Raw genomic sequence first — 27,359 nt, 5'->3', positions numbered from 1 at the left:
ATTGATTTTAGGAAGAGAAAGAAGGAGAGAAAGAGAGAAAGAAACATTGATTTGTGTTCCACTTATTATGTATTCAATGGTTGATTCTTGTATGTGCCCTGACCAATAACTGAACCCACAACTTTGGTCTATCAGGATAATGCCCTAACCAACTGAACTACCCAGCCAGGACCAAAAAATTTTTTTAAAAAAGAACTTTAAGAGCTGCCTTCTCCTACCTTTTTGAAGAAAAAGTGATTTGCCAAGTGGTTCAATACCATAGGGTTGCTAGGATCAATAGTATAGGCTCTGGAAAGAAGTTGGACACCATTTTTGATGGAATCAGCCTAAAAGAAAAACAAGGAGGACAAGGTTGAGTGAAAACATTACATATTTAGCACTTTTTCAGTTTTATTTAGAGTCTGAAGAAATAAGGTTATATAAATCTAAGTTCAGGTACCCAAATATAGCTCTTGTTTTAGTTGACCTTCACCAGGGATAAAACATTTCAAATAGTTGAGTTCAATTGCTAGAATTTAGTTTTCTTATAATTAATAGCAGAAACACTTCCCCCAGAACGCTGTGTGGGCAATTATACACAGGGGAAACATGGGAGTTTCCTTCTCAGGACAGCACAGAACTTCTCTAAGAGAAAGCCTCTCATCCTTTCCCTTCCTCCTTCCTTGTAAGGCTGATGTAATGATGAGATGCCTAAATATGTAACAACTGTTGTATAACTATGAGGTGACAGACAGGAGGAGGAAAGGCCACATATAGATTATTTAAACCCTAGGTTTGATACTGAGTGTATCCGAGTTTAGAGGGTTTAGTAAATAATAAAAACCAACGGTGTGTGCTTTTTGTTTGTTAGTTGCAACTAAAAGCATTCCAAACTGATATATAGTCTACAATCTCATTACCTGAGATTCTAAAATCCAAACCTTTAAAAAACAACTTTTGTTACCTTGGAGTAAGCTTATTTGGTGGCAAACTTTACCTGAATAGCGAGGCTATCCTACTAAGTAGTGTAAACAGTCACTCATTTTGCCATAGAAATAAAAGTTTGGGTTTGTATCCTAATAACTGGGCACATTACATTTCTATAACCTGCTATCTTGATTTCTATAACACTGGCCTCAAGAGTTTTAGATAAGGGACTAGACAAATCAGCCAGGAGTTTTACACTCACACACCTCTTTATTGTTGAGCTCTAGAACAGCCAGTCCAACCAATGCTCCCACACATTTGGAATTGAGTTCCAGGGCTCTGCTGAATGCAAGACGAGCTTTCTCCAGTTTGTTAAGTTTCACAAAGCAATGGCCCATTCCTAAACGAACTTCCGCTAAAAAAATAAAATTAAGTCATTCAATCTGTCAAACTAAACATTCTCTACTTATGAGTTCAAAATATCCCAAAATTAACCTCAGTGTAACTACACTATGAAATCTTTTAGTATATCACAAACTTGATTTCATTGAAGGTTAGATCATACTTTTCTCTACCTTTTCCCCAACCCTGATCCCTCATCATGGATACCTTTCTCACCATAGCACAGAACACCTCTAACACTGGTATTTTTCTTGTCTCCCAACACTCCTGGCTACACTGTACCTGCAATATCTAATTTTGAACTGCAGTTTAAAGTACAGTACAAAAAGCTTCCTTTAGACCTTAAATATTGTGATTCACTAAATGCACATACTCTCATTCCCTTCACAGCTATGATTATACATACTACCCAATTTCCAAGCCATGCCAAAACACAACCATGCTCCGAACTAACGCTTCTCTCCACTGGTCACTAGATCCTACCTGTTCTCATCTATTTAAGGACACTGCTCCAGCAGCCCTCCCCTACATTCCCTGCATCATCAAATTTTCCTTGTTGACTAGATCATTCTTACCTACATACAAATATTCTCCCATCTTAAAAAAGATTCCTTTCTTGATTGCATTTCCCTTCACAGGTGCCAACACATTCCTATTCTTCCTTACTTATAAAACTTGAGATCTATATACACTTGCTACCTCTAATCCCTTTCCTTCCATTTTCTCTTGATTTTATTCTGAGGATCTCACCATTCCAGTAAAACTGCTTTTTATCAAGGTCACTAATAATTTGTATGCTGCAAAATCCAATGATCAATTCTTAATCCCTATTTTACTCTGCCTAACATCAAAATTTGACACTGACACTCTCTTCTGAAAACATTCTTTTAAAATTTATTTTTCAATTGCAGTTGACATTTAATATTATGTTAGTTCCAGGTGTACAGCATAGTGGAAGACATATACATAACTTACCAAGAGATCCCCTCGAGAAGTCTAATACCCGCCTGGCATCATATAGAGTTATTACAGTATTATTGACTATATTCCCTATGCTATCCTTTACATCCCTGTGACTATTTTTAACTGCCAATTTGTACTCTGTAAGCTCTTCACCTGTTTCACCCAGTGTCCCGGTCTCCCTCCCATCTGGCAAGCATCAGTTTGTTCTCTGTATCTCTGAGTCTGTTTCTGTTTTGTTTGTTCATTTATTTTGTTCTTTAGAGTCCATATATAAGTAAAATTATGTATTTGCCTTTCCCTTGCTGACTTATTTCAGTTGGCATTATACCATCTAGGTCCATCTATGCTGTTTCAAATGCTAATATTTCAATTTTGTGTGTGTGTGTGTGTGTGATTGATTAATAAACAAGTGTGTATATGTACCACTTCATTTATTCCTTTATTGATAGACATCTAGGTTGCTTCTATATCTTGGTTGTTGTACAAAAAGCTGCAATGAACATACAGGTGCATATTGCTTTTCAAATTAGTGCTCTGGATTTCTTCAAATAAATACCCAGTAGTGGAATCACTGGGTTACAAGGCAGTCCTTTCTAATTATTTTTGAGGAATCTCCATATTGTTTTCCATAGTGGCTACACCAATCTGCATTCCCACCAACAGTGCACAAGCAATTCCCTGATCTCCACATCCTCCCCAACCCATTTGTTGATTTACAAACGTGATAGCCATTCTGACAGGTGGTTTTAATTTATAATTCTCTGGTAATAAGTGACATTGAGCATCTTTTCATGTCTACTGGTCATCTGTACAACCTCTTTGGAGACTGTCTATTCAGGTCCTCTGCCTATTTTTAAATTGGATTTTTTAAAAATTTTTGTATTGAGTTGTATGAGTTCTTTATACATTTTGGATATTATCCCTTTATCAGATGTATCATTGGCGAATATCTTCTTCCATTCAGTGGGTTTTTTTTTTGTTGTTTCTCAGGTTTTTGTTATTTTTGTCTTTTTGTTTTGTTTATGGTTTCCTTTACCTGTGCAAAATTTTTTTAGTTTGATGTAGTCCCATTTCTTTATTTTTTGTTTCTCTTGCCTGAGGAAATATATCAGAAGAAATATTTCTAAGAGAAATGTCACAGATTTTACTGCCTATGTTTTCTTCTAGAGTTGTATGGTTTTGAGTCTTATATTTAAGTTTTTAATCCATTTTGAGTTTATTCTTATAAATGCTATAAGGTGGTCTAGTTTCATCTTTGCATGTCCCTGTCCAATTTTCCTAATACATTTATTGAATAGACTGTCTTTACCCCATGGAATAGTCTTGCCTTTTGTCATACGTTAATTGTCCATACAGGTATAGGTTTATTTCTGGACTCTTTATTTTGTTCCATTGACCTATGTGGTTGTTTTTATGCCAGTAGCATGCTGTTTTGATTACTATAGCCTTGTAGTATATCAGGTAGTGTGATGTTTCTAATTTTGTTCTTCTCAAGATTGCTGTTGCTATTCAATGTCTTTTATGGTTCCATATAAATTTTTGGATTATTAGTTTTATTCCTGCAAAGAACACTATTAGCATTTTTATAGGAATTGCACTGAAGCTATATGTGGCTTTGAGTGGTATGGACATTTTAACAATGTCAATTCTTGCTATCCATGAGCACGGTAAATGCGTCCACTTATTTGTATCTTCTTCAATGTCTTACAACTTTCCAAGTGTAGGTCTTTAAATTCCTTGGTTAAATTTACTCCTAGGCATGCTTTTTGATGCAATTTAAAAGGGATTGTTTCCTTAGTTTCTCTAACAGTTCATTACTGGTGTATAAACATGCAAGTGATTTTGGATTATCAATTAAACCTTTACTGAATTCACATTAGTTTTAGTAGTTTTTTGGGAGAACCTTTAGGCTCTTCTCTATATAGTGTATCATCTGCAAATAATGACATTTTTTACTCCTTTCTTTCCATTGAGATACCTATATTTCTTCTTGTCTGACAACTGTGGCTAGGACATTATGTTGAGTAAGTGTGGTGAAGTGGACATTCCTGTCTTGTTCCTGATCTTAAGAAAAATGCTTTTTAGCTTTTCCCAGTTGAGTATGATGTTAGCTGTGGGTCTGTCATATATGGCCTTTATTATGATGATGTATGTTTTCTCTCTTCCCACTTGGCTGAGAGTTATCATAATAAAGGGGTGATGGATTATGCTAAATTATTTTTTTCTGAATCTACAATCAAATCATTTTTATCCTTCATTTTGTTTATGCAAACTGTCACATTAATTGATTTGCATAAACTGAACAAACACTGCATGCCAGGAAAAAATCCCACTTGATCATGGTGTATGATCTTTTTAATGTTAGCTGAATTTGGTTTGCTAATATTTTGTTGGAGACTTTTGCATCTATGTTGATGAGGGATATTGGTCTGTAAGTTTCATTTTTTGTAATGTCTTTTTCATGTTTTAGAATCAGATACTGTACTCATGGACTCATAAAATGAGCTGAGGAACCTTCCTTCCTCTCAAATTTTTCAGAAGAGTTTGAACACAGGTGTTAATTCTTCTTTGAATGTTTGGTAAAATTCACCTGTTAACACATGTAGTCCAAGACTTTTGTTGATCGTGAGTTTTCTAATTCCTGAATCAATTTTGTTGGTTGTAATTAATCTGTTCAGATTTTATGTCTTTCTGATTCATAAAGATTGTGTTTCTAGAAATTTATTCATTTCTTCCAGACTGTCCAACTTGTTAGCATATAACTGTTCATAGTACTTTCTTTTAATACTTTGTTTTTCTGTCAGCTATCACTCTTTTTCTTTTCTGATTTCATTTATATAGGTCTTTTTTTTCTTAATGAGTCTGGCTAAAGGTTTAATTGATATTATTTATCTGTTCAAAGAACTAGCTCTTGGTTTGATATTTTGTATTGCTTTTTAGACTGTTTTATTCATTTTCACTCTGTTCTTTATTATTTCCTCCTTCCACTCACTTTGGACTTTGTTGTTCTTTTACTAGTTATTTTAGGTTTAAGATTAGATTGCTTGAGATTTTTCTTGTTTCTTGAGGTAGGCCTGGATTGCTATTAATTTCCTTTTTAGGACTGCATTTGCTTTGTCCCATAAATTTTGGGTTGTTTTGCTTTCATTTTCATTTGTCTGAAGGTATCTTTTGATTTCCTCCTTGATGTTAACCCATTCTTTGTTTAGTAATGTTATTTAGCCTCCACATGTTTGTGTTTTTCATTTTCTTTTTTCCTGTAATTGATTTCTAGTTTCACACCACTGTGGTCAGAGAAGATGCACGATATAATTTTGATCTTCTTAAATTTATTAAGACTTGTTTTGTGGCCTGACATGTGGTCTACCCTGGAAAATGTTCCATGTGTACTTGAAAAGAATGTATATTCTGTCACTTTGGTATGAAATGCTCTAAATATATCAATTAAACTCAACTGGTCTAATGTGTCATTTAAGGATTCTGTTTCCTTGCTGATTTTGTCTCAAAGATCTATCCAGAAATGTCATTGGGGTGTCAATGTTCCCTACTATGATTGTATTACTGTCAATCTCTTCCTTTATGGCCAGAATTTGCTTTATAATATTTAGGTTGCTCCTATGTTGGATGCATAATGTTTACAAGGGTTATACCCTCTTGTTAAATTGATCCTTTTATCATCATACAATGTCCTTCTTTGTCTCTTATTATAGCCTTTGTTTTAGGCGATTTTTGTCTGATGTAAGTATTGCTATCTCAGTTTTTTTTTCTGTTCCATTTGCAGAAAATCTTTTTCCATCCTTTTCTTTCAGTTTGTTCTTCGATGTGAAGTGGGTCTCTTGTAGACAGCATATATACATACAAATACACACACACAAACACACACACACACACACACGGGTCTTGTTTTCTTATCCATTCAGTTACCCTGTGTCTTTTGATTGAACTATTTAAACCAATTGCTTTTAAAGTGATTATCGATAGGTACACAGTTAATGCCATTTTATTATTCATAACTGTGTCTTCCCCTTCTTTTTTTTTTGTATTTTTCTGAAGTTGGAAACGGGGAGGCAGTCAGTCTCCCGCATGCACCCGACCGGGATCCTCCTGGCATGCCCACCAGGGGGCGATGCTCTGCCCATCTGGGATGTTGCTCTGTTGCAACCAGGGCCATGGAGCCATCCTCAGCGCCCAGGCTAACTTTGCTCCAATGGAGCCTTGGCTGCGGGAGAAGAGAGAGACAGAGAGGAAGGAGAGGGGGAGGGATGGAGAAGCAGATGGGCGCTTCTCCTGTGAACCAAGAATCAAACCCAGGACTCCTGCACGCCAGGCTGACACTCTACCACTGAGCCCAGGGCCTGTGTCTTCCCCTTCTTAATTTTTTTAAATTTTTTTTTTTTTTTGCATTTTTCTGAAGCTGGAAACAGGGAGAGACAGTCAGACAGACTCCCGCATGCGCCCGACTGGGATCCACCCGGCACGCCCACCAGGGGCGATGCTCTGCCCACCAGGGGCGATGCTCTGCCCATCCTGGGCGTCGCCATGTCGCGACCAGAGCCACTCCAGCACCTGAGGCAGAGGCCACAGAGCCATCCCCAGCGCCCGGGCCATCTTTGCTCCAATGGAGCCTTGGCTGCGGGAGGGGAAGAGAGAGACAGAGAGGAAGGCGCGGCGGAGTGGAGAAGCAAATGGGCGCCTCTCCTGTGTGCCCTGGCCGGGAATCGAACCCGGTCCTCCGCACGCTAGGCCGACGCTCCACAGCTGAGCCAACCGGCCAGGGCCTCTTCCCCTTCTTAAAGAAGTCCTTTTAACAGTTTATGTAATACTGATTTGAATTTCTTTAGCCTTTTCTGGTCTGGGAAGCTCTTTATCTCTCTTCCAATTTTAAATGATAGCCTTGCTGAATACAGTAGTCTTGGTTGTAGATGCTGGTTTTCATCACTTTGAATATTTTGTGTCTGCAAAGTTTCTGTTGAGAAATCAGCTGACAATCTTATGGGAACTCCATTGTAGATACCAAATTGTCTTTCTCTTGCTGCTTTTAAGATTCTTTGTCTTTAACCTTTCCTATATTAGTTATAATGTATCTTATATGTGGGACTCTTTGGGTTCATCTTGTTTGGGACTCTCTGTGCTTCCTGGACTTCTGTTTCTTTTCATCAGGTTAGGGAAGATTTCACTCATTATTTTTTTCAGATAGGTTCTCAATCTCTTGCTCTTTCTCTTCTCCATCTGGTATCAATGATGCAGATGTTGTTATGCTTGATGTTGTCCCAGACATCCCTTAAAGTATCCTCATTTTTTAAATTCCTTTTTTTTTTTTTTGCTACTCTGAGTGTTTTCTGTTGCCTTGTCTTCCAAATCACTGATTTGATTCTCTGCTCCATCTAATATACTGTGGATTCCTTCTAGTATATTCATTACTTACTATAGTCTTCATTTCTGACTGGTTCTTTTTTATGGTTTTTATACCCCCCCCTTTTTTTGCTTACTATATTGCTTTGTTGGAGTTCCAAGTTCATCTATTCTTCCCTTAAGTTCCATAAGCTTCCTTATACAATTGTTTTGAACTGTATCTGATAGAATGCTTGCCTCCATTTAATTTAGTTCTTTTCCTGTAGAGTTTTTCTTTTTTTTCATTTAGGGCATGTTTCTTTGTCTCCCCTTTAGGTTGTCTCTTTGTGTTACTATGTATCAGGTAGATCTGCTGTGTCTCCCAGTCTTTATAGAGTGCCCTTATGTAGTGGCCTGTGGGGCCCAGTGGCAAAGGCTCTCTGATCACCTGAACCAGGTGCTCCAGCCGTATCCCTGTATAAGTTATGTGTGCCCTCCTATTGTAATTCAGCCTTGATCATTGTTGGCATGTCCATGAGGACACTGACCCTCAGGCTGGCTGTAAGAAATAGCTATGCCCACAGGGCACAAGCTGCTGCGTGGGAGTTTACTCCATGAAGCAGAATTCACCAACCCTCAGGCTGGCTGTAAGGAATAGCTGTGCCCACAGTGCACAAGCTGCTAAGTGGAGGTTTACCCCATGAAGCAGAATTCACTCCAGAGGGTCTTGTGCCTGCCAAGATCTCTGTTTGTGTGTAGAGCTTGTGAAGCTAATTGGGTGGCGCTCTGTTGTGGTCTGAAGCCAGTCCCCATGGGTGTGTTGGTTCTGGTGCCTCTCGGGAAAGACTTCAGTGCAGGTCAATGTCAGATGCTCTCTATGACTGGCCCTGGACTACCTGTTAGAAGCTACTAATAGATCCATGGTTGGTGGCTACAACTGCTGGGTCTTGGTGCATGTGGGAGGTTCCAAGCTATGAACCAAGGCTAGCTGCCACCAGTACCAGGTAGTGGTGAGTGGTGTTCATCAGGTTAATACAATTTCAAACTTGGCACCAGTGCTAGGTTTGAGGCCATTCAACAAATGTCTCAGGATACGGCGAGCCCAGCTGCCCACCGACTTGGGCCTTTGCAGTGGGGCAGGCTCTCAGGGAGTTGTCATGGTGGAGCTAGTCGAGTTCACCAGGCTAAAGCAGATTAAGATCTGGCCTTGTGGAGGGAGGACTCTGCACAGGAAAGGTGTTACCTGGCAACCATGTGGAAAGATGGCCTTTTCCCTAAAGCCATACAACTCAGTTTCTCTTTGTATGTCTCTCACACCCTACAAGCTTGAGCAGAATTCCTGAAAAGCTTTTCAAGAAAGACTGCAATGTGGGCCCAAGCTGGCTGCCCCTGACAGAGTACTCAACTGTGCAGGAGTTGACCAGGGTGGCACATCAAGGAGTTGTCAGGGTGAAGCTATTGTAGCTCACCAGGCTAATGCTATGTGCAGGGAATGCTTACCCCAGGACACATAGTGCCCATGGGCCATGTAGTAGGACTCAACACATGGACAATGAAGCCTGTCCCTCTAATCTAACACTAAAGCCACACAACTCAGTCTCTCCCTGTATGACTGTGGCACCCTGAGCCAACATCCCTCTGCCCAGGGTAAATGCCTATGAGAGATAGTCTGTATGTTGTCCCCTTACAAGAACACCTGGGTTCCTGGAAACATTTTACATTTGATTTCAGGGATATTGTACTTACTCTCTTTTTCTCCTCTTATTTGTGGCTGTTCCTTCTGACTCCTTTGCTGATTATTCCTCATTTCTATAACCTCTAAATGTCAAGAGTGCCCTTGGGCTCCATCCTTGGACCTCTTTCTAGCTACAGTCACTCCTGTGGTTACTGTTTCAGTGATGCTTTTCCCTGGGTAAGTTTTTTAAGCAACTAACCCCAATGCTTTTCATATTCCTTTTCTGCTTTATTTTTCTCCTTAGCCCTTTCCAATATCTTATGTAGTATATATTTTACTCATTTAATCTGCCTTACTGGAAAATAAATTCCATGAATGCATGGACTTTTGTCTCTTCAGTTCATTGATGTATTCCCTAGCTCTATAACTGTGCCTGTATACAACCAATAATCAATAAAATTGGTTAAAATTAAGAGATTTTAGAAAGAATAGTAAAGGGTAAAAAGATTATAATGTAATCTACTATTCAGTTTTTGAATCAAACATAGTAAAATGTCTCAATTTCGTCATTTCAACAATCCTCCAGTATCTTTTCACATCTAACTTTATAAGCAACTACCAAAATCCTTAATATTTTAAGTTAGAGCACACACACCTTAGACTTTGCTCTTACCTGGACATCCTGGGTTAGTACGCAATGCTTTCTTATAGTAAGCAAGAGCTCCCCTGTAATCCTTCTTGTTGAATGAAATGCAAGCTTTACCTATAATGATTTTTAAAAACAAACATGTACTATTTAAAGAATACAAGTCTCATATGCTCTACACTCACCTAAATCAAATACAATTAGTAAGAAATACTTGAAAACAGTAAATAATTTCATATCAAAAATTTGTTTTCCATAAAGGTATATTAATTTATACTTATAAATAGAACAGTCCTATCATTATGTTAAATGTTAACAATAATTAAAATAGCTTAGAGTTGTCCAAATAGAAATTGTTTATTGACTCTTCAGAAGTTATCTACTCTGTCAGAAGTAACACAAATTACTTTTAACTGGATTTAATTCTGTAATTTCTGTAATTTTAACAGAAACAATGATCTACTGCAGATAGTCACATTTTCATAAGGTAAAGCTCTTCTACTTTGGTGTCTAGCCCATTACTAAGGAGCTATTATATAAGATATTTTTCAGGCACATGCTGAAAAACTTAGATTTATAAGATGATTGCCAAAAATGACTTACCAAGAAGGGCTGGAATATTATTTGGAGACTGGTTGAGTACAAAATGAAACTGTGCATCAGCCTGATCCATTTTGTCACCTTCAAGAAGGCAGAAGCAGGCTCTTCCCAACAAATGGTTCTGAAAAAGCAACGTGCATCATCTTAGATTTGACTTTACCAAGGACTAACCATAATTTAACATGACTATGTAACACTAAAATAAAAATCACACAGAAAGGAGGCACAGCTCACCAAAATTCCTTTACCAACTGTAAGGTGTTTGAATTAGCAATAAGCAATTCTTAATAACAAACTGAAAAATTAGCCTGAAATGCAAAAAGCCTGTGCCAGGAATAATGACAAAGATAAAGTTTAAACTCCTTAAAATATGCTTGAAATTCACCTGAAGATATTGGAAGTACTGACTAAACATGCAGATAAGTTTTAAATGCTAACTTACTTCAACAGTACGACCAAAGAAATTCCAATTTTAACAAGGCACCCCTCTTTATTATGACTATTTATACCAGGCATCCCCAAACTATAGCCCACGGGCCGCATGCGGCCCCCTGAGGCCATTTATCCTACCCCCCACCACACTTCCAGAAGGGGCACCTCTTTCATTGGTGGTCAGTGAGAGGAGCACTGTATGTGGCAGCCCTCCAGTGGTCTGAGGGACAGTGAACTGGCCCCCTGTGTAAAAAGTTTGGGGACCCCTGATTTATACCAACCATGCTATTTTAAGAAAAATTCTTTCAAAAAAAATCTATTGCCTATCATACACATTTTCCTTTCATGTGGCATTTTTTTCCTTTCACAAATGCAAAGATATAGGACTTATTTTACCTGATCATACATAATAATTTTATCAGCCATTGTATACAATAGGGTTGCCTGTGTAATAAGGTCTTTCTTATTGTCCTTATTCTTTTCCTTCCGAGCTTGTTGTACATAGTAGGCTGCCAATGTATCCAAGCAAGTCATCTGGTCTTTTTCATGGTCTCTATAGTCCAAATTGCCATCTATACGTGCTGCTTCCAACAACTTTACAAACTCTTCTGTTTTTCCTTGTTTGTAGTATTCCAGCTGTAAGGTAAAGTATCAAATCAGAATTACTAAAGCCTATGTCCATAAAAAAAGTTGTACACAAATCTTTATGTAAAACTTTATTTGTAACAGTCAAAAACTGGAAACAACCCAACTGTTTTTTTCTTTTTCAGGGCATGTACATGGAAAAAAAGAGAGTCAGAGAGACAGGAAAGGAGAGAGATGAGAAACATTGACTCATAGTAGTGGTACTTTAGTGGTTCATTGATGGCTTCTCATAAGTGTCTTGACTGGGGGACTTCAGCCAAGTCAGTGACCCCTTGCTCAAGCCAGCAACCCTGGGCTCATGGCAGGGATACTGGGCTTCAAGCCAGCGACCGTGGGGTCATACCTATGATCTCATGTCAAGCCGGTGACCCTACATCCAAGCCAGTGAGCCTGTGCTCAAACTAGCAATCTCAGGATTTTGAACCTGGGCCCTCAGCATCCCAAGTTGACACTCTATTTACTATAGTGGGGTGGAAACAACCCAATTGTTGATCAACAGGTGAATGAACAAAGAAGCTGTGGTTTACCTGTATAATGGCTACTGCTCGCCACTAAAAAGGAAGGAACTATTGATACATACTGCAACATAAAAAAAAAATCTCAAAATAATTATTTTGAGTGAAAGAAACCAGATTAGAAGGAGTATATACTATATGACTCCATTTAAAACTCTGGAAAATGCAAACTAACCGTTAGCAACAAAAAGTAAATCAGGGTTGCCTGGACACTGTACGGGCAGAAGAGAGTTCAGAGGATAGTTTTTAGGGGGGAGCAATGGATATACTTATCATTGTGGTAATGACTTTGCAAGTATTTACATATGTTAAAACTTCACAAATGATACACAAGAAATATGTACAGTGTATTACAGGTGTATTATATCTAACAAAGCTGTTAAAAGTTATAACTACAACTGTTTCCGGCTTACCTCTTATTAGCAATTGTTGATTTCAAACTAAACAGAGCCCAACACAGAAAGCAGTAATGAGAGCTAAAAGAACTTCAAACAGAAAACTTAGATTCTGGTTCTATATCTATCAAAAATTATCTATGACTTTGGGCTTATCGAATAACTTCCTTGGGCATGTTTCATTTATTAATAATAAAGGAATGTCAGCCCTGGCCAGTTGGCTCTGTGATAGAGTGTTGGCCCAGTGTGTGGATATCCTGAGTTCGATTTCCAGTCAGGGCACACAGGAGAAGCACTCATCTGCTTCCCCATCCCTAACCCCTCTTGCTTTTCTCTCTCTCTCCCCCTCCAGCAGCCATGGCTCAGTTGGAGCGAGTTAGCCCCAGGTGCTGAAGATGGTTCCATGGCCTCCGCCTCAGAGCAACACCCCAGAAGGGCAGAGCATCGCCCCCTATTGGGCTTGCCAGGTGAATTCCAGTCAGGGCACATGCGGGAGTCTGTCTCTGCCTCCCCTCCCCTCATTGAATAAAAAAAATAAAAATAAATAAAAAATAAGAAAGAAATGTCAATCATCTGTTAAACACCTATACAGGCCACATACTATGCCAAAGGCTTCATATACATTATATATAATCTGTACTCAAACACGCTTTTCAAGTGAATACTAACATCCCATATTTTAGATGAGGAAACAGGCTCAGAAGATAGATTATGTGTCTAAGGTCACACAGTTAGTTAGCAGCAATGTTGGAATTTGAACCAAGGACTCTTAATTCCAAAGCCTTTACTCTTTTCCCTTTTTTTGGTCATATATATAATTATAATTAAAAAATTCAGGACCCAATCCAGATTTACATATTGTATTTAGTTTCAAACATTTCTTTTTTTTAAAAAATTATTATTAGTCTTTTAATATATTGCAATGACAAGGTTCACCAAACCATATAGGTTTCAAGTATATAACTCAATACAAGACCATCTACACATGCATCGTGCACTTTCTGCCCCAAGCAGCCTCTTTCCATCCCATTTCCCTCTTTGCCCTCCTCCCCCACCTCCATCCCCCCCTTTCCCTCTGGCTATTGCCACCCTGTTGTATCTATGTGCTATGTGTGTAAGTTTTTTGGTTAATCCCTTCACCTTCTTTCATCCAGTCCCCTCTCCTCCTTCCCCTCTGACAGCTGTCCACCTGTTCCATGTGTCCACGCCTCTGTTTCTATTTTGTTCATTAGTTTTGTTCATCTCTTTATTACACATATAAGTGAGATCAAATGGTACTTGTTTTTCTCTGACTGGCTTATTTCACTTAGCATAGTAATCTCCAGGTCCATCCATGCTGTCACAAAAGGAAAGATTTCCCTTTCTATGGCTGCATAGTATTCCACTGTGTAACTGCACCACAGCCTTTTTATCCTCTCACCCACTGATAGACAGTTGGAGCCTATACTTTTTTCTGTGTAACAATCTATACGCACAGTGACTCAACAGTTTATTTTATGACAGGTGCCATGCTAATCCTTCAACACTCCAATTTTTGTGTAAGTACTGTTAAAAGAAACATTTGTACTAAAAAAAAATCCAAGTTACCATATGGTTTTCAAAAATATGGGGCAAGCATTAATGACTTGTTCTTCATAGACTAGAAAAACTTAGAACTTCAAGTCAGAAAGGCACTGCTTGTCACTGAAAGTACTTCTGTGTAAATCCATATCTAAGAAACTCTTAGAGTTAGGCTTGAGCACCAGATACAAGTCCAATTCCAGACCTACTTCTCTGACCCTTCAAGACAGTATTAGGAGTCTCTTATGTTTCCATAACAGTGATCTGTGGCACTCTTGCTTAGAAATAATGATTACAGTGTTTACTATTCTATGGTAATCATTTACTATAATGTTCCCAGAAAAAGAAAGTATCATTATGCCCCTGGTGCTGGGCAGGGTGCAGAGTGGTAGAATTTTAGAATCTCTGAGGTGATTTTCCTGAGAAATGCCAGTAGTATTTATGTGATAAAAGGGAACAAACAGGACAAAAAACTTAAGCCTGATAAACTCCATCCCAAAGGGTTTTTGTGAGTTAGTCTGGAACCTAATCACCTTCTAAGTAGTTTATGGGAAATGCCCTATTGTTATGGGAAACTATGTTAAATATCAATGTTTACATCATGACACCTTGTCTTTTCTCAGCTTATCCTTAAATATTAAGCTAGTCTTCACAGAGTAATCAATCACTAAATAATCGAATACTTAATATAGAGTACTATTTCACTTAACTGAGGTTTGCCTTTATCAACATACACTAATTTACCAGTGGAGTAGCACATCACTTAGGAAACTCGCCTTTTTGTTCCATAAATGGTAATACAATTAACTTCCATACACATGGTACAATTAACTTATTTATCAGGCACCTAAGATGGCTATAACTGTATCTGAAAACAGGTATCACATAATTTTTCCAGTCAACATATAAAAATTTTGCTGCATGTATACTGACCGCCAAAGCAATCCATATGTGCAGTTGTGTGTGTTCCTGTTTCAAAATACTGATAACTTCATCTCCTTCTGGTAATTGATCGAAGTCAAGTTCAATGACCTAAAACACAAAATGCAGGTTTTTAAAACTTTCTCTTTTTAAATTCACATTTCTTTGCTGTTTTTCTTGGGTATCTAGCAAGACATATTGTGTTCACTTTTAGAATACTACAAAAGCTTTGTTTATTCAAAAATAACAAAATAAAACCCTGCTTAACATATAATGCAGGCAAAGTGCATATAAGCACCCCAGAGACTCTGATGCCATAGGTCTAACAACCCTAGAAGCAATGCAAAGTTGAATGCCACTGGACACATTAAGGCAACATTTGTGTGTCACAGACATTCCTGAATGTGGGCACAAAAACAGTAGTAGGAAAATGTTCAGAAATTATTAGATAGTGGGGATGATTACACAACTTTGTGAATATTACTATTATAAAAACCATAGCATTTTATCTGTAAGTGAATTATTATATCTCAACTAACCAAACGAACAAAAACAAGAGTATGAGATACTCAGTAAGAGAACATTAATGCTGAAAGCTTTACTCAGACAAGCCGCAGGCCACCATGAATGAGGCATCGGGAAGGGAAAGGGGGTTAATTCTATCAGAACACAGTACCGCCTGTTACCTTCGGACCTCTATTTCGCTGATGGAGCCTGTGTGAGGAACCCAGTGCACCCTGACAGACGCCAGTTTCTAAGAAACAATGGGCGACATCTATATATTCCCAGGGAAAAACACTTGATTTGAGCAACAAAGAGATCACGGTGACATCAGCACCCACCTCTGTGATCTATGAGGTGCTTTACAGTTTACTGAGCACTTTCACATCCCTGCGCCCGTGAATTAGGAAAAGGGCAGAGAATTGTCAAACGAACAGGTTGGAGAAGAACTTTCAAAACTCCTTCTCGAGTGGTCCCCAGGCTGCAGGAACACAATATTTTCAGCCTGGGAGGACGCAGGGGCTGAGGAAGAAGGTGACCAGAGCTTCAGCCAGGGATTTTAATCTGGGATCCTGGGGGGAAGGGGGGGTGCTCTCGCTTCGAAACGAAGCCGATAGAAAGGGTGAAGAGGGGATCGTGCAAGTCCACTGTCCCAACCCTTCCCCACAGAAGACACTTACCTCGTCAGTGTCCCGGAGGGGAATCTCGATGGAGCCCCGCGACATGATAAGATCAAAAGGCGAGCGGGCGTCTTGCCCCCCAACTCTGCAGCCGGCACTCCTGGTTTCTGGCTCGTCCAGAGGTTAGCAGCGGTTCGGGGTCTGGTAGTCCTGACCAGTGCTCCGCGGCGCCGCCAGAGCTCCGGTTTCTCCTTCTCGTCAGTCGCTTAAACAACGAGCTGGAGACGCTGCCCGGCCACTTCCGGCAGCCCCACCCCCTACCCCGGAAACACTCCCCGCGGGAGGGCCTATCGGGCCGCGGATTTCTATGTAGTGGTTAGCCTGTGTGTCCCTCCACTGGCTAGGAGCTTCTGAATCTGCGTCCTCTCTGGCGCAAACCAGAATTTTCACGCCGAAGGCAGGCGACGAATGAGGAGCAGGTTCGGGGCCTGGCCACTGACAGGAGTGTGACCTTCGACCAATGCTATCAGTCCTCTTCTCCGAGCCCCGGTCGGGCCTCTGTGGGATGGGCGTGGCCAATCTTGTTTTCCTCTACAAATTGCTGTGACTATTTCAATCATTCATTCTCAACCCAATCATTGGTTCCTCTTTGAGCAGCTGTTATCAGCGAGCCATGCCTGTGCTACCTTTGTGATCAGTTTAAATATAAATGTTACATGGATTCTGTAATCATTGTGATAGTTCATATATTTTTTGTGAGGTCGCCTTTTGTTGGTACTTTGAAGCATATGAGAATCTGCTAGATTTGTGTCTAATTATTGAAGAATTTGATTAAACCTGTAAATCAATGTTTTGATTAAATTATATAATTTAATTAAGTATCATTTAATTATTGTTTTCCTCAAAATATAGAATATGATTAAATTAGTTCATAATCAAGGTTTTGATAAGATCAGGGGAGGATCTGATTAAATACGTTTGCAAACAGTTCAGTGTTAACCTCCCACAGTGTCTCTAAAATGTATCATCTTCTCTTCCTCTCCACCCTCCCTATTCCAGAATGCCCAAAGGATCATCATCACTTTCCTACTAGTATTACTACAATAATAACCTCCCCTTTTACCAGTGCTTCATCCACTCTGCCCTCCAACTCCAATCCAGCTGCATCAGGTTACATACTTACCTTTAAAAAATATCAATCTGATGTTTGTTTTTCCTTCAACCTCCCTCAAAGCCTTTCCATGAAAACTTTGTTAAATGTATGTTTCCAATGTTTGGAGCTGTGCTGTCCAATATTGAATATAATGCTAGCCACATAAGTGATTTAAAATTTTTCTTGTAGCCACATTAAAAAAGTAAAAAGTAGGCCCTGGCCGGTTGGCTCAGCGGTAGAGCGTCGGCCTAGCGTGCGGAGGACCCGGGTTCGATTCCCGGCCAGGGCACACAGGAGAAGCACCCATTTGCTTCTCCACACCTCTGCCGCGCCTTCCTCTCTGTCTCTCTCTTCCCCTCCCGCAGCCAAGGCTCCACTGGAGCAAAGATGGCCCGGGCGCTGGGGATGGCTCTGTGGCCTCCAGGCACTGGAGTGGCTCTGGTCGCAACATGGCGACACCCAGGATGGGCAGAGCATCGCCCCCTGGTGGGCGTGCCGGGTGGATCCCGGTTGGGCGCATGCGGGAGACTGTCTGACTGTCTCTCCCTGTTTCCAGCTTCAGAAAATTGCAAAAAAAAAAAAAAAAAAGTAAAAAGTAGACATAATTAATTTTAATAATATATTTTATTTAACCCAATATATCCAAAATATTATTTCAACATGTAATCAAAAATGAAATAATTTACTTTTTTTTAAAAGATTTTATTTACTGATTTTTAGAGAGAGACGGGGGAGAAGCAGAACTCCTAGTAGTTGCTTCCTGTATGTGCCTTTGATCTGGCAAGCCCAGGGATTCAAACCTGCAACTTCAGCATTTCAGATCAATGCTTTATCCACTGTACCACCACAGGTCAATATACCTTTTTTCATATTAAGTCTTTGAAAGCCAGGATGTATTTAACTTATATACTTAATTCAATCACCTAATTTTAATTAAAAATACTGGATCTGTATTAAGATTTCATAAAATTTACAGTTGAAAAAAGAGATTCATGTACTTGAGTTTTCCCAAACATACTTAAAAGTTTTCCAATAACTGAATCAACTACCATATTACATTTTAAAATTAATTGAAAATAAATAAAATTTAAAATTCAAATTACTCAGTTTATTTTTCCTCCCTTTTTTTTAAATTTAGTGAGGGGTGGGGAGGCAGAGACAGACTCCTGCATGCATCAGACTGGGATCCACCCAGCAAACACACTAGGGAATGATGCTCTGCCCGTCTGGAGTGTTGCTCCATTGCTTAGCAAATGAGCTCTTCTTAGCACCTGAAGCAGAGGCTATGGAACCATCCTCAGCACCTGGGGCCAACTTGCTCCAGTTGAGCCATGGCTACAGAAGGAGAAGAGAGAGAGAAAGAGAGAGAAATGAGAGGGGGAGGGTTGGAGAAGCAGATGGTGCTTCTCCTGTGTGCCCTGACCAGGAATCAAACCTGGGACATCCACACACTGGGCTGATGCTCTACCACTGAGCCAACCAGCCAGGGCCCAATTACTCGGTTTCATTAAACATTTTTTTCTTTACAGAAACAGAGAGAGAGAGAGAGAGAGAGAGAGACAGATAGACAGGAACGGAGAGATGAGAAGAAGCATCAAGCATTAGTTTTTCATTGCTCATTGCGACACCTTAGTTGTTCATTGATTGCTTTCTCATATGTGCCCTGACCGTGGGCCTTCAGCAGACCGAGGAACCCCTTGCTGGAGCCAGCGACCTTGGGTCCAAGCTGGTGAGCTTTTGCTCAAACCAGATGAGCCCGCGCTCAAGCTGGCGACCTTGGGGCCTCGAACCTGAGTCCTCTGCATCCCAATCCGATGCTCTATCCACTGCGCCACCACCTGGTCAGGCTCATTAAACATATTTCAAGTGCTCAATAACCACACATGTTTAAACAAAAGTATACATAGTGGTGAATGTTATTTTTCATGCCTGTAGCCTCCCTGGCCTTAAACACCCCAGCAACTGTTTGAGTTAGTCTTTCAGTTACTGGCAACCAAAAGCATCCTAACTGATAATGTATAATGCTATGATTGAATAATAGGAGAACTTGATTTAGATTATGATTTGGAGAAAGTGACTTTTGAGTGGCAATTGGGAAGACAAGAAAAATTTGGCTAGGTAAAGGCTATAGGGGAGTGTGTACCAGACAGAGGGGACAGTATGCTGGGGAAGGGCTTTTTGAACCTGAAAGAAGGCCCTGTGGCTGGAACATAAAAAAATGAGGGGGAGAGCAGCATGCATTGAGGCTGAAGACATAAGAAGCAGTCAGATCATGCCCAGATTTATCCATATGAAGCAAAACTGGCACTTTGCCCTGCTTCCAATATGAGTAGGTGTATACATCTCACAGTAAGACGTGTAACGCTCTGAGGTAAACCAGAAAAAGAACAGTGTCCTACTGCCTAAAGTTTCCAAAGTGAATGAAACTTCAGCATTTCCCATATTACTGACTCCCTATCAAAAGGGAAATTTGTTTTGTTTTATAATGACTTCTGAAATACTGACTTTTAGGATTTGTAAAGAAGTTTTTATTTTATCTTGGGTGCTATGTAACTGAAATAATTTTGAAATGATGTATAAAAGAGTATATATGTATGTGGAAGAGAAAGAGAGAGAGAAAGAATTGGTTTTGTGGTTTTAAAACATTGCTCTGGATACAGTGTGGAGAAAGGGTTGAGAGTGTTTGAGAGGGAGTGGAGAGACAATCCAAGTGACACATGATAAATAGCTGGGTGTCATATAAAGTATGTGTCATATATTCCTCCACTTCTCTCCACTTCCACAACTATATATTATACGGTTAGATGGTTATTATATATATAAAATTATATATTATATGGTTATTAAATATGCAGTAATTTAATACATTTAATTATATATAATACATATACTAAATTTTATATAGTATAAATATATTTAAAACAAATATATATTATAAAATATAAATATTAATCACCAGGATTTGCTAATGTATTAAAAAGTAGTGTCAAGGAATTTCAGTTTTCTGGCATGAACAACTGAGTAAACGAGTGTCATTTTCTCAGGCAGGAAGGATTAGTTGAGGAGTACATCTGGCCAATGGTAGATCACTAGCTGGAAAGAGATCTGGTGCTCAGAGGACAGCTTCTGAGCTGAATAAATAAGTCTGAGAGCCACTGGCATATAGATAAAATTAAACTATGACATTGGATGAGATAATCTAGAGAGAGGAAGTAGAGTGACAAGAGAAGGGCCTAAGACAGAGCTCTGAGGAATTCCAGCATGGGGCAGGCAGTAAGAGAGGGGCTCTGCAAGGAATCAGAGAAAAGGAGGGAGAAAAATAATCACCTGCAACAACTGGGACTTAAACTGTTCCTCTTGACACAAGTAACTACAGGCAGCTTTTTGTTTTCCCTTAACTGTAGCAGATACAGTACTGATTAAATCAGATGTTTTGAAGCTGTAGATCCTGTTTTGGAGTGAGTACGAAGATTTTATTTCAGCTGGTGTGGTTGGGCAATGTCCGTTCACAAAATTCGTATATTGGGCCTGAGTGCACCAGATCAAGGTAAAGCAATTAGTGTATTTGGTCAGTGTGGGTTTAGTTGAGTATATATTTAAAATAGATAGCTAAAATTCTTTAGTCTTCTGTTGTTGATACTGTGATTGGTTATGTTATTGATAAATACCTACATGTAACCAGTCCAAGAGTGAGCTATTTTATATGTTGATAAAATATACTGATTATTTTAAAAGAATAAAGAAGTCCTGGCTGGGTAGTTCAGTTGGTTAGAGTATCATCCTGATGCACCAAGGCTGCAGATTCAATCCCCCATCAGGGCAAGAATTAACCAATGAATTCATAAATAAGTGGAACAGCCTGACCAGGTGGTGGCGCAGTGGATAGAGCGTCAGACTGAGATGCAGAGGACCCAGGTTCGAGACCCCAAGGTCACCAGCTTGAATGCAGGCTCATCTGGTTTGAGCAAAGCTCACCAGCTTGGACCCAAGGTCGCTGACTAGAGCGAGGGGTTACTCGGTCTGCTGAAGGCCCGTGGTCAAAGCACATATGAGAAAGCAATCAGGCCCTGGCCGGTTGGCTCAGCGGTAGAGCGTCAGCCTGGCGTGTAGGAGTCCCGGGTTCGATTCCCAGCTGGGGCACACAGGAGAAGCGCCCATCTGCTTCTCCACCCCTCCCCCTCTCCTTCCTCTCTGTCTCTCTCTTCCCCTCCCGCAGCCAGGGCTCCATTGGAGCAAAGATGGCCCGGGTGCTGGGGATGGCTCTGTGGCCTCTGCCTCAGGCGCTAGAATGGCTCTGGATGCAACAGAGCGATGCCCCAGAGGGGCAGAACATCACCCCCTGGTGGGCATGCCAGGTGGACCCCGGTCGGGTGCATGTGAGAGTCTGTCTGACTGCCTCCTCATTGACACAAGTAACTACAGGCAGCTTTTTGTTTTCCCTTAACTGTAGCAGATACAGTACTGATTAAATCAGATGTTTTGAAGCTGTAGATCCTGTTTTGGAGTGAGTACGAAGATTTTATTTCAGCTGGTGTGGTTGGGCTTTGGAAAAATGAAAAAAAAAAAAAAAAGCAAGCAATCAATGAACAACTAAGGTGTCGCAATGCGCAACGAAAAACTAATGATTGATGCTTCTCATCTCTCTGTTCCTGTCTGTCTGTCCCTGTCTATCCCTCTCTCTGAGTTTCTCTCTGTCTCTGTAAAAAAAAAAAAGAAAGAAAAAAAAAGTGGAACAACAAATTAAGATTTTTTTTCTCTCTCTGTTAAAAGAAATTAAAAAAAAAATTTTTTTTTGTTATTTTTCTGAAGCTGGAAACGGGGAGGCAGTCAGACAGACTCCCACATGCACCCGACCGGGATCCACCCGGCATGCCCACCAGGGGGCGATGCTCTGCCCATCTGGGGCATCGCTCTGTTGCAACCAGAGCCATTCTAGCACCTGGGGCAGAGGCCATAGAGCCATCCACAGCGCCCAGAGCCAACTTTGCTCCAATGGAGCCTTGGCTGCTGGAAGGGAAGAGAGAGACAGAGAGGAAGGAGAGGGGGAGGGGTGGAGAAGCAGAGGGGCACTTCTCCTGTGTGCCCTGTCTGGGAATCAAACCCGGGACTCCTGCATGCCAGGCCGACGCTCTACCACTGAGCCAACTGGCCAGGGCCAAAACAAATTTTTTTAAAGAATAAAGAACATTTGATTTATTTTATTGATTTGAGAGAGAGAGGGATAGGAAAGGAGAGGGAGGAGAGAGATGAGAAGCATCAATTCGTAGTTGCTTCATTTCAGTTGTTCAATGACTGCTTCTCATATGTGCCTTGATGGGGAGGGGGACAAGCTGAGCCAGTGACCCCTTGCTCAAACCAGCGACCTTGGGCTTCAATCCAGTGGCCTCAAACAACCTTGAGATAATAATGATCTTGCACTCAAGTTGGCAACCTCAGGATTTGAATCAGGGACCTCAGCATCTCAGGTTGACACTCTATATACTGTGCCAGCACCGGTCAGGCAGAAATGTTTGATCTTAACAAAACACATTTGAGGTTTTAAGTTAGGTATATTTTAAATAGCAGAGCACAGTGGGAAGTATATTAAGTAGTTTGTATACATTATTAAGAAAGAATAGGATGTTGTATTAGTTTTCTAGGTCTGCCATAACAAAGTACCGCAGACTGGGTGATTCAAATGACAGAAATTAATTTTCTTACAATTCTGGAGGCTGGTAGTTTGAAATTGAAGCATCCAGGGAGTTGCTTTCTTCCTCCTCCTCCTCCTCCTCCTTCTTCTCCTCCTCCTCCTCCTCTTCTTCTTCTTCCTCTTCTTCTTCCTCCTCTTCTTCCTTTTCTTCTTCTTCTTCTTCTTCTTCTTCTTCTTCTTCTTCTTCTTCTCCTCCTCCTCCTCCTCCTCCTCCTCCTCTTCCTCCTCCTCCTCCTCCTCCTCCTCCTTCTTCTTCTTCCTCTTCTTCTTCCTCTTCTTCTTTTGTGGCAGAGACAGGGAGAGTCAGAGAGAGGGACAGATAGGGACAGACAGACAGGAAGGGAGAGGGATGAGAAACATCAATTCTTCGTGCAGTTCCTTAGTTGTTCATTGATTGCTTTCTCATATGTGCCTTGCCCGTGGGGCTACAGCAGACTGAGTGACCCCTTGCTCGAGCCAGCAACCTTGCGCTCAAGCTGGTGAGCCTTGCTCAAATCAGATGAGCCTGCGCTCAAGCTGGCGACCTCAGGGTCTGAAACCTGGGTCCTCCACATTCCATTCCAATGCTTTATCCACTGCACCACCGCCTGGTCAGGCGGGAGTTGCTTTCTTCTGAGGCCTCTCTCCTTGGCTTGTACATGTCCATCTTTTCATGGTCTTCCTTTGTGTGTGTCTATGTCCTAATTTCCTCTTCTTATAAGGACACCAGTCATATTGGATTAAGCCCCACCTAATGAGTTCATTTTAACTTAAGTACTTCTTTTAAGATCCTATTTCCAAATACAGTCATATTCTGAGGTACTGGGGAGTTAGGATGACAGCATATGAATTTTGGGAGGACATAATTCAGCCCTAACAGAAACTCTCAATAGGATAAGTCTTTGCAGGTGCATTTTGATATTGTGCTTTTCTCTGTCAATTATTAAGGCTTGCTTCTAAAATTAGGACATAGGATCATCAGTAAAACGTTTTAGGCTTGTAATTTGACATTACATTTGTCTGGGCAATTGTTTGATAATCTACGCCACAGTTTTTTTTTTTCTGGGTTTTCAATAATCATTTGTCTTTAAAATATGAGCATATTTTTAGAAATTTAAAACTATAAAATGCTCTCTTAGATAAGAACTGGGGAGGTAGAGTTTAAGATGCTTACTTTGATTGTATAAAAAAAAACCCAAAACCAAAAACTGTAATTGGAATCTTTGTTCTGGCAAACAAGTGTAACCAGAAAAATCCTCCTGCTATAAACATCTAAATATGCTAGGTTAAAAAGCAACATAATAAATGTCCTTGTAACTGCATAGCCAAAAGATCTAATAATCTGAACAACAAGAATTTGAGCCTATGCTAAGACTAGCCAGATAGTGGTGGGTGTAAGGTATTTTTCCCCGCCGAGAAGGAAGGAAGAGGGCTCAAGGAAGGAAGAGGGCTCGGAGCCACCAAGTGTGGAATAACAAAAGGCTTTATTAAGTACAGAGCGAGCATCCCACCTGGCAAGGTTCCCTGGCCCCAAAGAAAGAAAGATGGAGGAGATGGAGGCCAGGGAAGTCGGGCTAATATGACGTAGGGAAACCTCACTGGCTGACAGACTGTCGCTTTTTTCCAAAGGGTTCCTGCGAAGCTTCTTTTGGCGCACTTGGTTGTGGGAGGTCCTAGCCAAAGTCGCAGGTCTGACCTTTCCCATTATCCACCGACCTTACAGTGGGTACAAGCAGGAGGTTGTTTTCCATTACTTCAGGGACTTGAATTTTAAGTCTCACAGACACAGAAGTAGCAGCTTTGAACCCATGCTGAAAGCCTGAAGGCTACAGTCTAAGGAAAAGCGAGTGGGAGTACAGGAAAATAAGAATCCCACCAGTACATATTACAGTCTGGCCTCTAGTTATAAAAGTTACAGATGGGGGAGGTAATGGTGATAGAGGAAGACTGTGAAAGGGGTGGGAGAGTCTTTCTTGAGAACTTGCAACCACAAGTCTGTATCTCAGGCAGTGTTGGTGTTTGACATTACCCAGTTGGTCTGGAAATTTCCAAGGCAAGAAATTAGCACAGGAATTATCCCTAAGTGTGTGGTATCCATGGGATACCTGGGCAAGTTACTTAATCTTTTGGATTGATCCTTACTTCCTCTAATGGGATTAAATAAAGTAACTAATAGGCATTGATTGAAAGTTTACTTGTGTCAGCACTTTACATGCTGAAACTCATTTTAACAGCTCTAATCTGTCCATGTTTTGGGCTTTTGTAGATGGTCATATATGTTTCCTAGGGCTTATGTGAAATAAGATGAGGTGTAATGTGCAAAGTCAGTGCTTACGTGAGTCTGCTTTGGAAACTGTGAGCAAATGCTCTATCCCTTGGGGTTTTCTCACTCCAAGTAGGACACAGACTCTCAAGGTCTTCTCTTCCTCTCTCTTGTTGTCTCCACAGATAAGATGTACAAGATCCCATCCGGTTTAAGAATTTCATTATTAATACTTATTGAAGGAAGGAAGGAAGGAAAGAAGATGGAATATGAGGTGGCTTTGAAAGATGGATAGAACTTGAATAAGCAGAGAGGATATTGAGCAAAAGCTTAATGGCAAGACTAACACTCTTTAAAGTCTAGTGACAAATAAACACATCACAACATTCAAACTTACCAATTCTTTGACATCTATCCTGGGTCCCATTTCCTCCAGGAAGCCTTCTTTGTTAACATCCTTCAAGGAGCTCTCTCCTCCTATTTTTCTTATTTCTCCAAAAATTGCTTGGCATTGAACTATATTCAATTTGGAAGAACAGCATATATTACAGTATATTTAAATACATTTTTAAAAACTGTAGTGTCTTCTCCCCTCTGACATAACCTTCATAAAAGAATACCCTTTTAATACTCTCTTCTACCAGTGTAAAAAACCTAGAAGGTGCTAAATACATTAATAGATTTGGAATTGCTTTATAAAAACCATAGTTGGAAGCACAACAAGAGATATTACTTCTAAAAGCAAAGGTCCACATGAAATTTGCATGTTACTGCTTTGTAGATGGAGATCTCTGCTTAAGTGTTTAAACAAATAAGTTGAAAATATTTTTAGAACTTTGAAAAGTAAAGATCATTCTTCACATTCCTAAAAATTGTGAGAAGCATTTGAAATTCAAGAAAAGATAGATTATTTTTGACTGAATCATCATAGGCTTTGTATATTAAAGATCTTTGTTTATAAAATAAGCTTAGAACTGTTCAAAAATCGTTTTACCTGATTCTTTGTGTAAGTTATAAACACATCACCATGTTCTAGGACTTGTTAGTGCAGAGAAAATATTAATATGCACTCCAGCAAAAATTCTTTTTACTTACCCTTGGGTGACTTTATGCTTAAAAAGGTGTTATGAGAGTTCTAGAAATTCTTTCCCAACTATCCTATCCACCTGGTGGCATGGCTGGTCAGGGGCCCCAGCATAGGCAGATAGCTTTTAGAGCATGTGGGTCACTTGGGGCTTCAAGCCTTTGTTGTGAGGGCTGTCGAAAGATTATTGGCAGGCTGACACTGCAGGCTTACAAAAGGACAGTGTTCTGGGCCGTGGCTGGGGCAGGCTCCAGCAAGTGTCCTCATACTGACCCCAGAAAATGGCAGCAAAGCCTCTTCCTCCTGCAGTGTTCCCTTAGTGCCTTCGACCGAGAATGCCTCACATCTTGTTCACTTTAAAGGAGACATGCTTAGGCCCTGGCCCGGTAATTCAGTTGGTTAGAGCATAGTTTCCATATGCCCAGGTCGTGGAGTTCCATCCTTGATCAGGGCACATACAGGAATCAAGCAATGGCCTGACCAGGCAGTGGCGCAGTGGATAGAGCATAGGACTGGGACACAGAGGACCCAGGTTCAAAACCCTGAAGTCGTCGGCTTGAGCTCAGGCTCATTCAGTTTGAACGTGGGTTCACCAGCTTGAGCACGGGATTGCTGGCTTGAGTGTGGGATCATAGACATGACCCCATCATCGCTGGCTTGAGCCCAAGGTTGCTGGCTTGAGAAAAGGGTCACTGGCTCTGCTGTAGCCCCCCAGTCAAGGCACATATGAGAAAGCAATCAATGAACAACTAAGGAGACTCAGGAGCCACAACGAAGGATTGATGTTTCTTATCTCTCTTTCTTCCTGTCTGTCTGTCCCTGCCTCTCTCTCTCTCTCTCTCTCTCTCTCTCTGTCACAAAAAGAAAAATCAAGCAATGAATGCACGAATGGGTGGAACAACCAATCAATGTTTCTCTCTCAAATCAATCAATCAATAAAGGAGACATGCTTAAAGGAATTCTGTTGTTTAGCACAAAGCATATACTTGAAGGTTCATTTAAAGCTGAGAAGCCATAATTGAGTAACAAAGAATTGAGTGACAAGTTTTTAAAATATTAAAAATAATATAAATCCAAAG

The 27,359-nt window shown here is 40.4% G+C and overlaps 1 protein-coding gene and 1 long non-coding RNA gene across 2 annotated transcripts in view; both read right to left on the bottom strand.

Annotated features, from left to right (window-relative positions):
* The window catches only part of CTR9 (CTR9 homolog, Paf1/RNA polymerase II complex component), a 42,953-nt gene extending 26,469 nt beyond the window's left edge, over nt 1-16,484 (bottom strand). Inside the window, exons 1-7 of the mRNA XM_066250957.1 lie at nt 16,173-16,484; nt 15,004-15,102; nt 11,352-11,591; nt 10,527-10,644; nt 9,951-10,040; nt 1,173-1,321; nt 219-326 (exon numbers count right to left, since the gene is read on the bottom strand). Of these exons, the coding sequence (XP_066107054.1) occupies nt 219-326; nt 1,173-1,321; nt 9,951-10,040; nt 10,527-10,644; nt 11,352-11,591; nt 15,004-15,102; nt 16,173-16,217 (849 nt within the window). The 5' untranslated portion in view covers nt 16,218-16,484. The remainder of the gene's footprint in view (nt 1-218; nt 327-1,172; nt 1,322-9,950; nt 10,041-10,526; nt 10,645-11,351; nt 11,592-15,003; nt 15,103-16,172) is intronic.
* A 1,835-nt stretch (nt 16,485-18,319) lies between these two features.
* On the bottom strand, nt 18,320-26,405 carry LOC136320682 (uncharacterized). The gene is made up of 3 exons (XR_010728356.1): nt 26,292-26,405; nt 25,594-25,712; nt 18,320-18,600 (listed from the first exon to the last, which is right to left on the bottom strand). It is a non-coding gene; the product is annotated as an uncharacterized lncRNA (long non-coding RNA).
* Between the last annotated feature and the right edge of the window lie 954 nt (nt 26,406-27,359).

Source organism: Saccopteryx bilineata, chromosome 1 (genome assembly GCF_036850765.1).
Source record: "Saccopteryx bilineata isolate mSacBil1 chromosome 1, mSacBil1_pri_phased_curated, whole genome shotgun sequence".
Classification (NCBI taxonomy): Eukaryota; Metazoa; Chordata; class Mammalia; order Chiroptera; family Emballonuridae; genus Saccopteryx; species Saccopteryx bilineata.
This window is presented reverse-complemented; position numbering and strand designations above follow the sequence as displayed.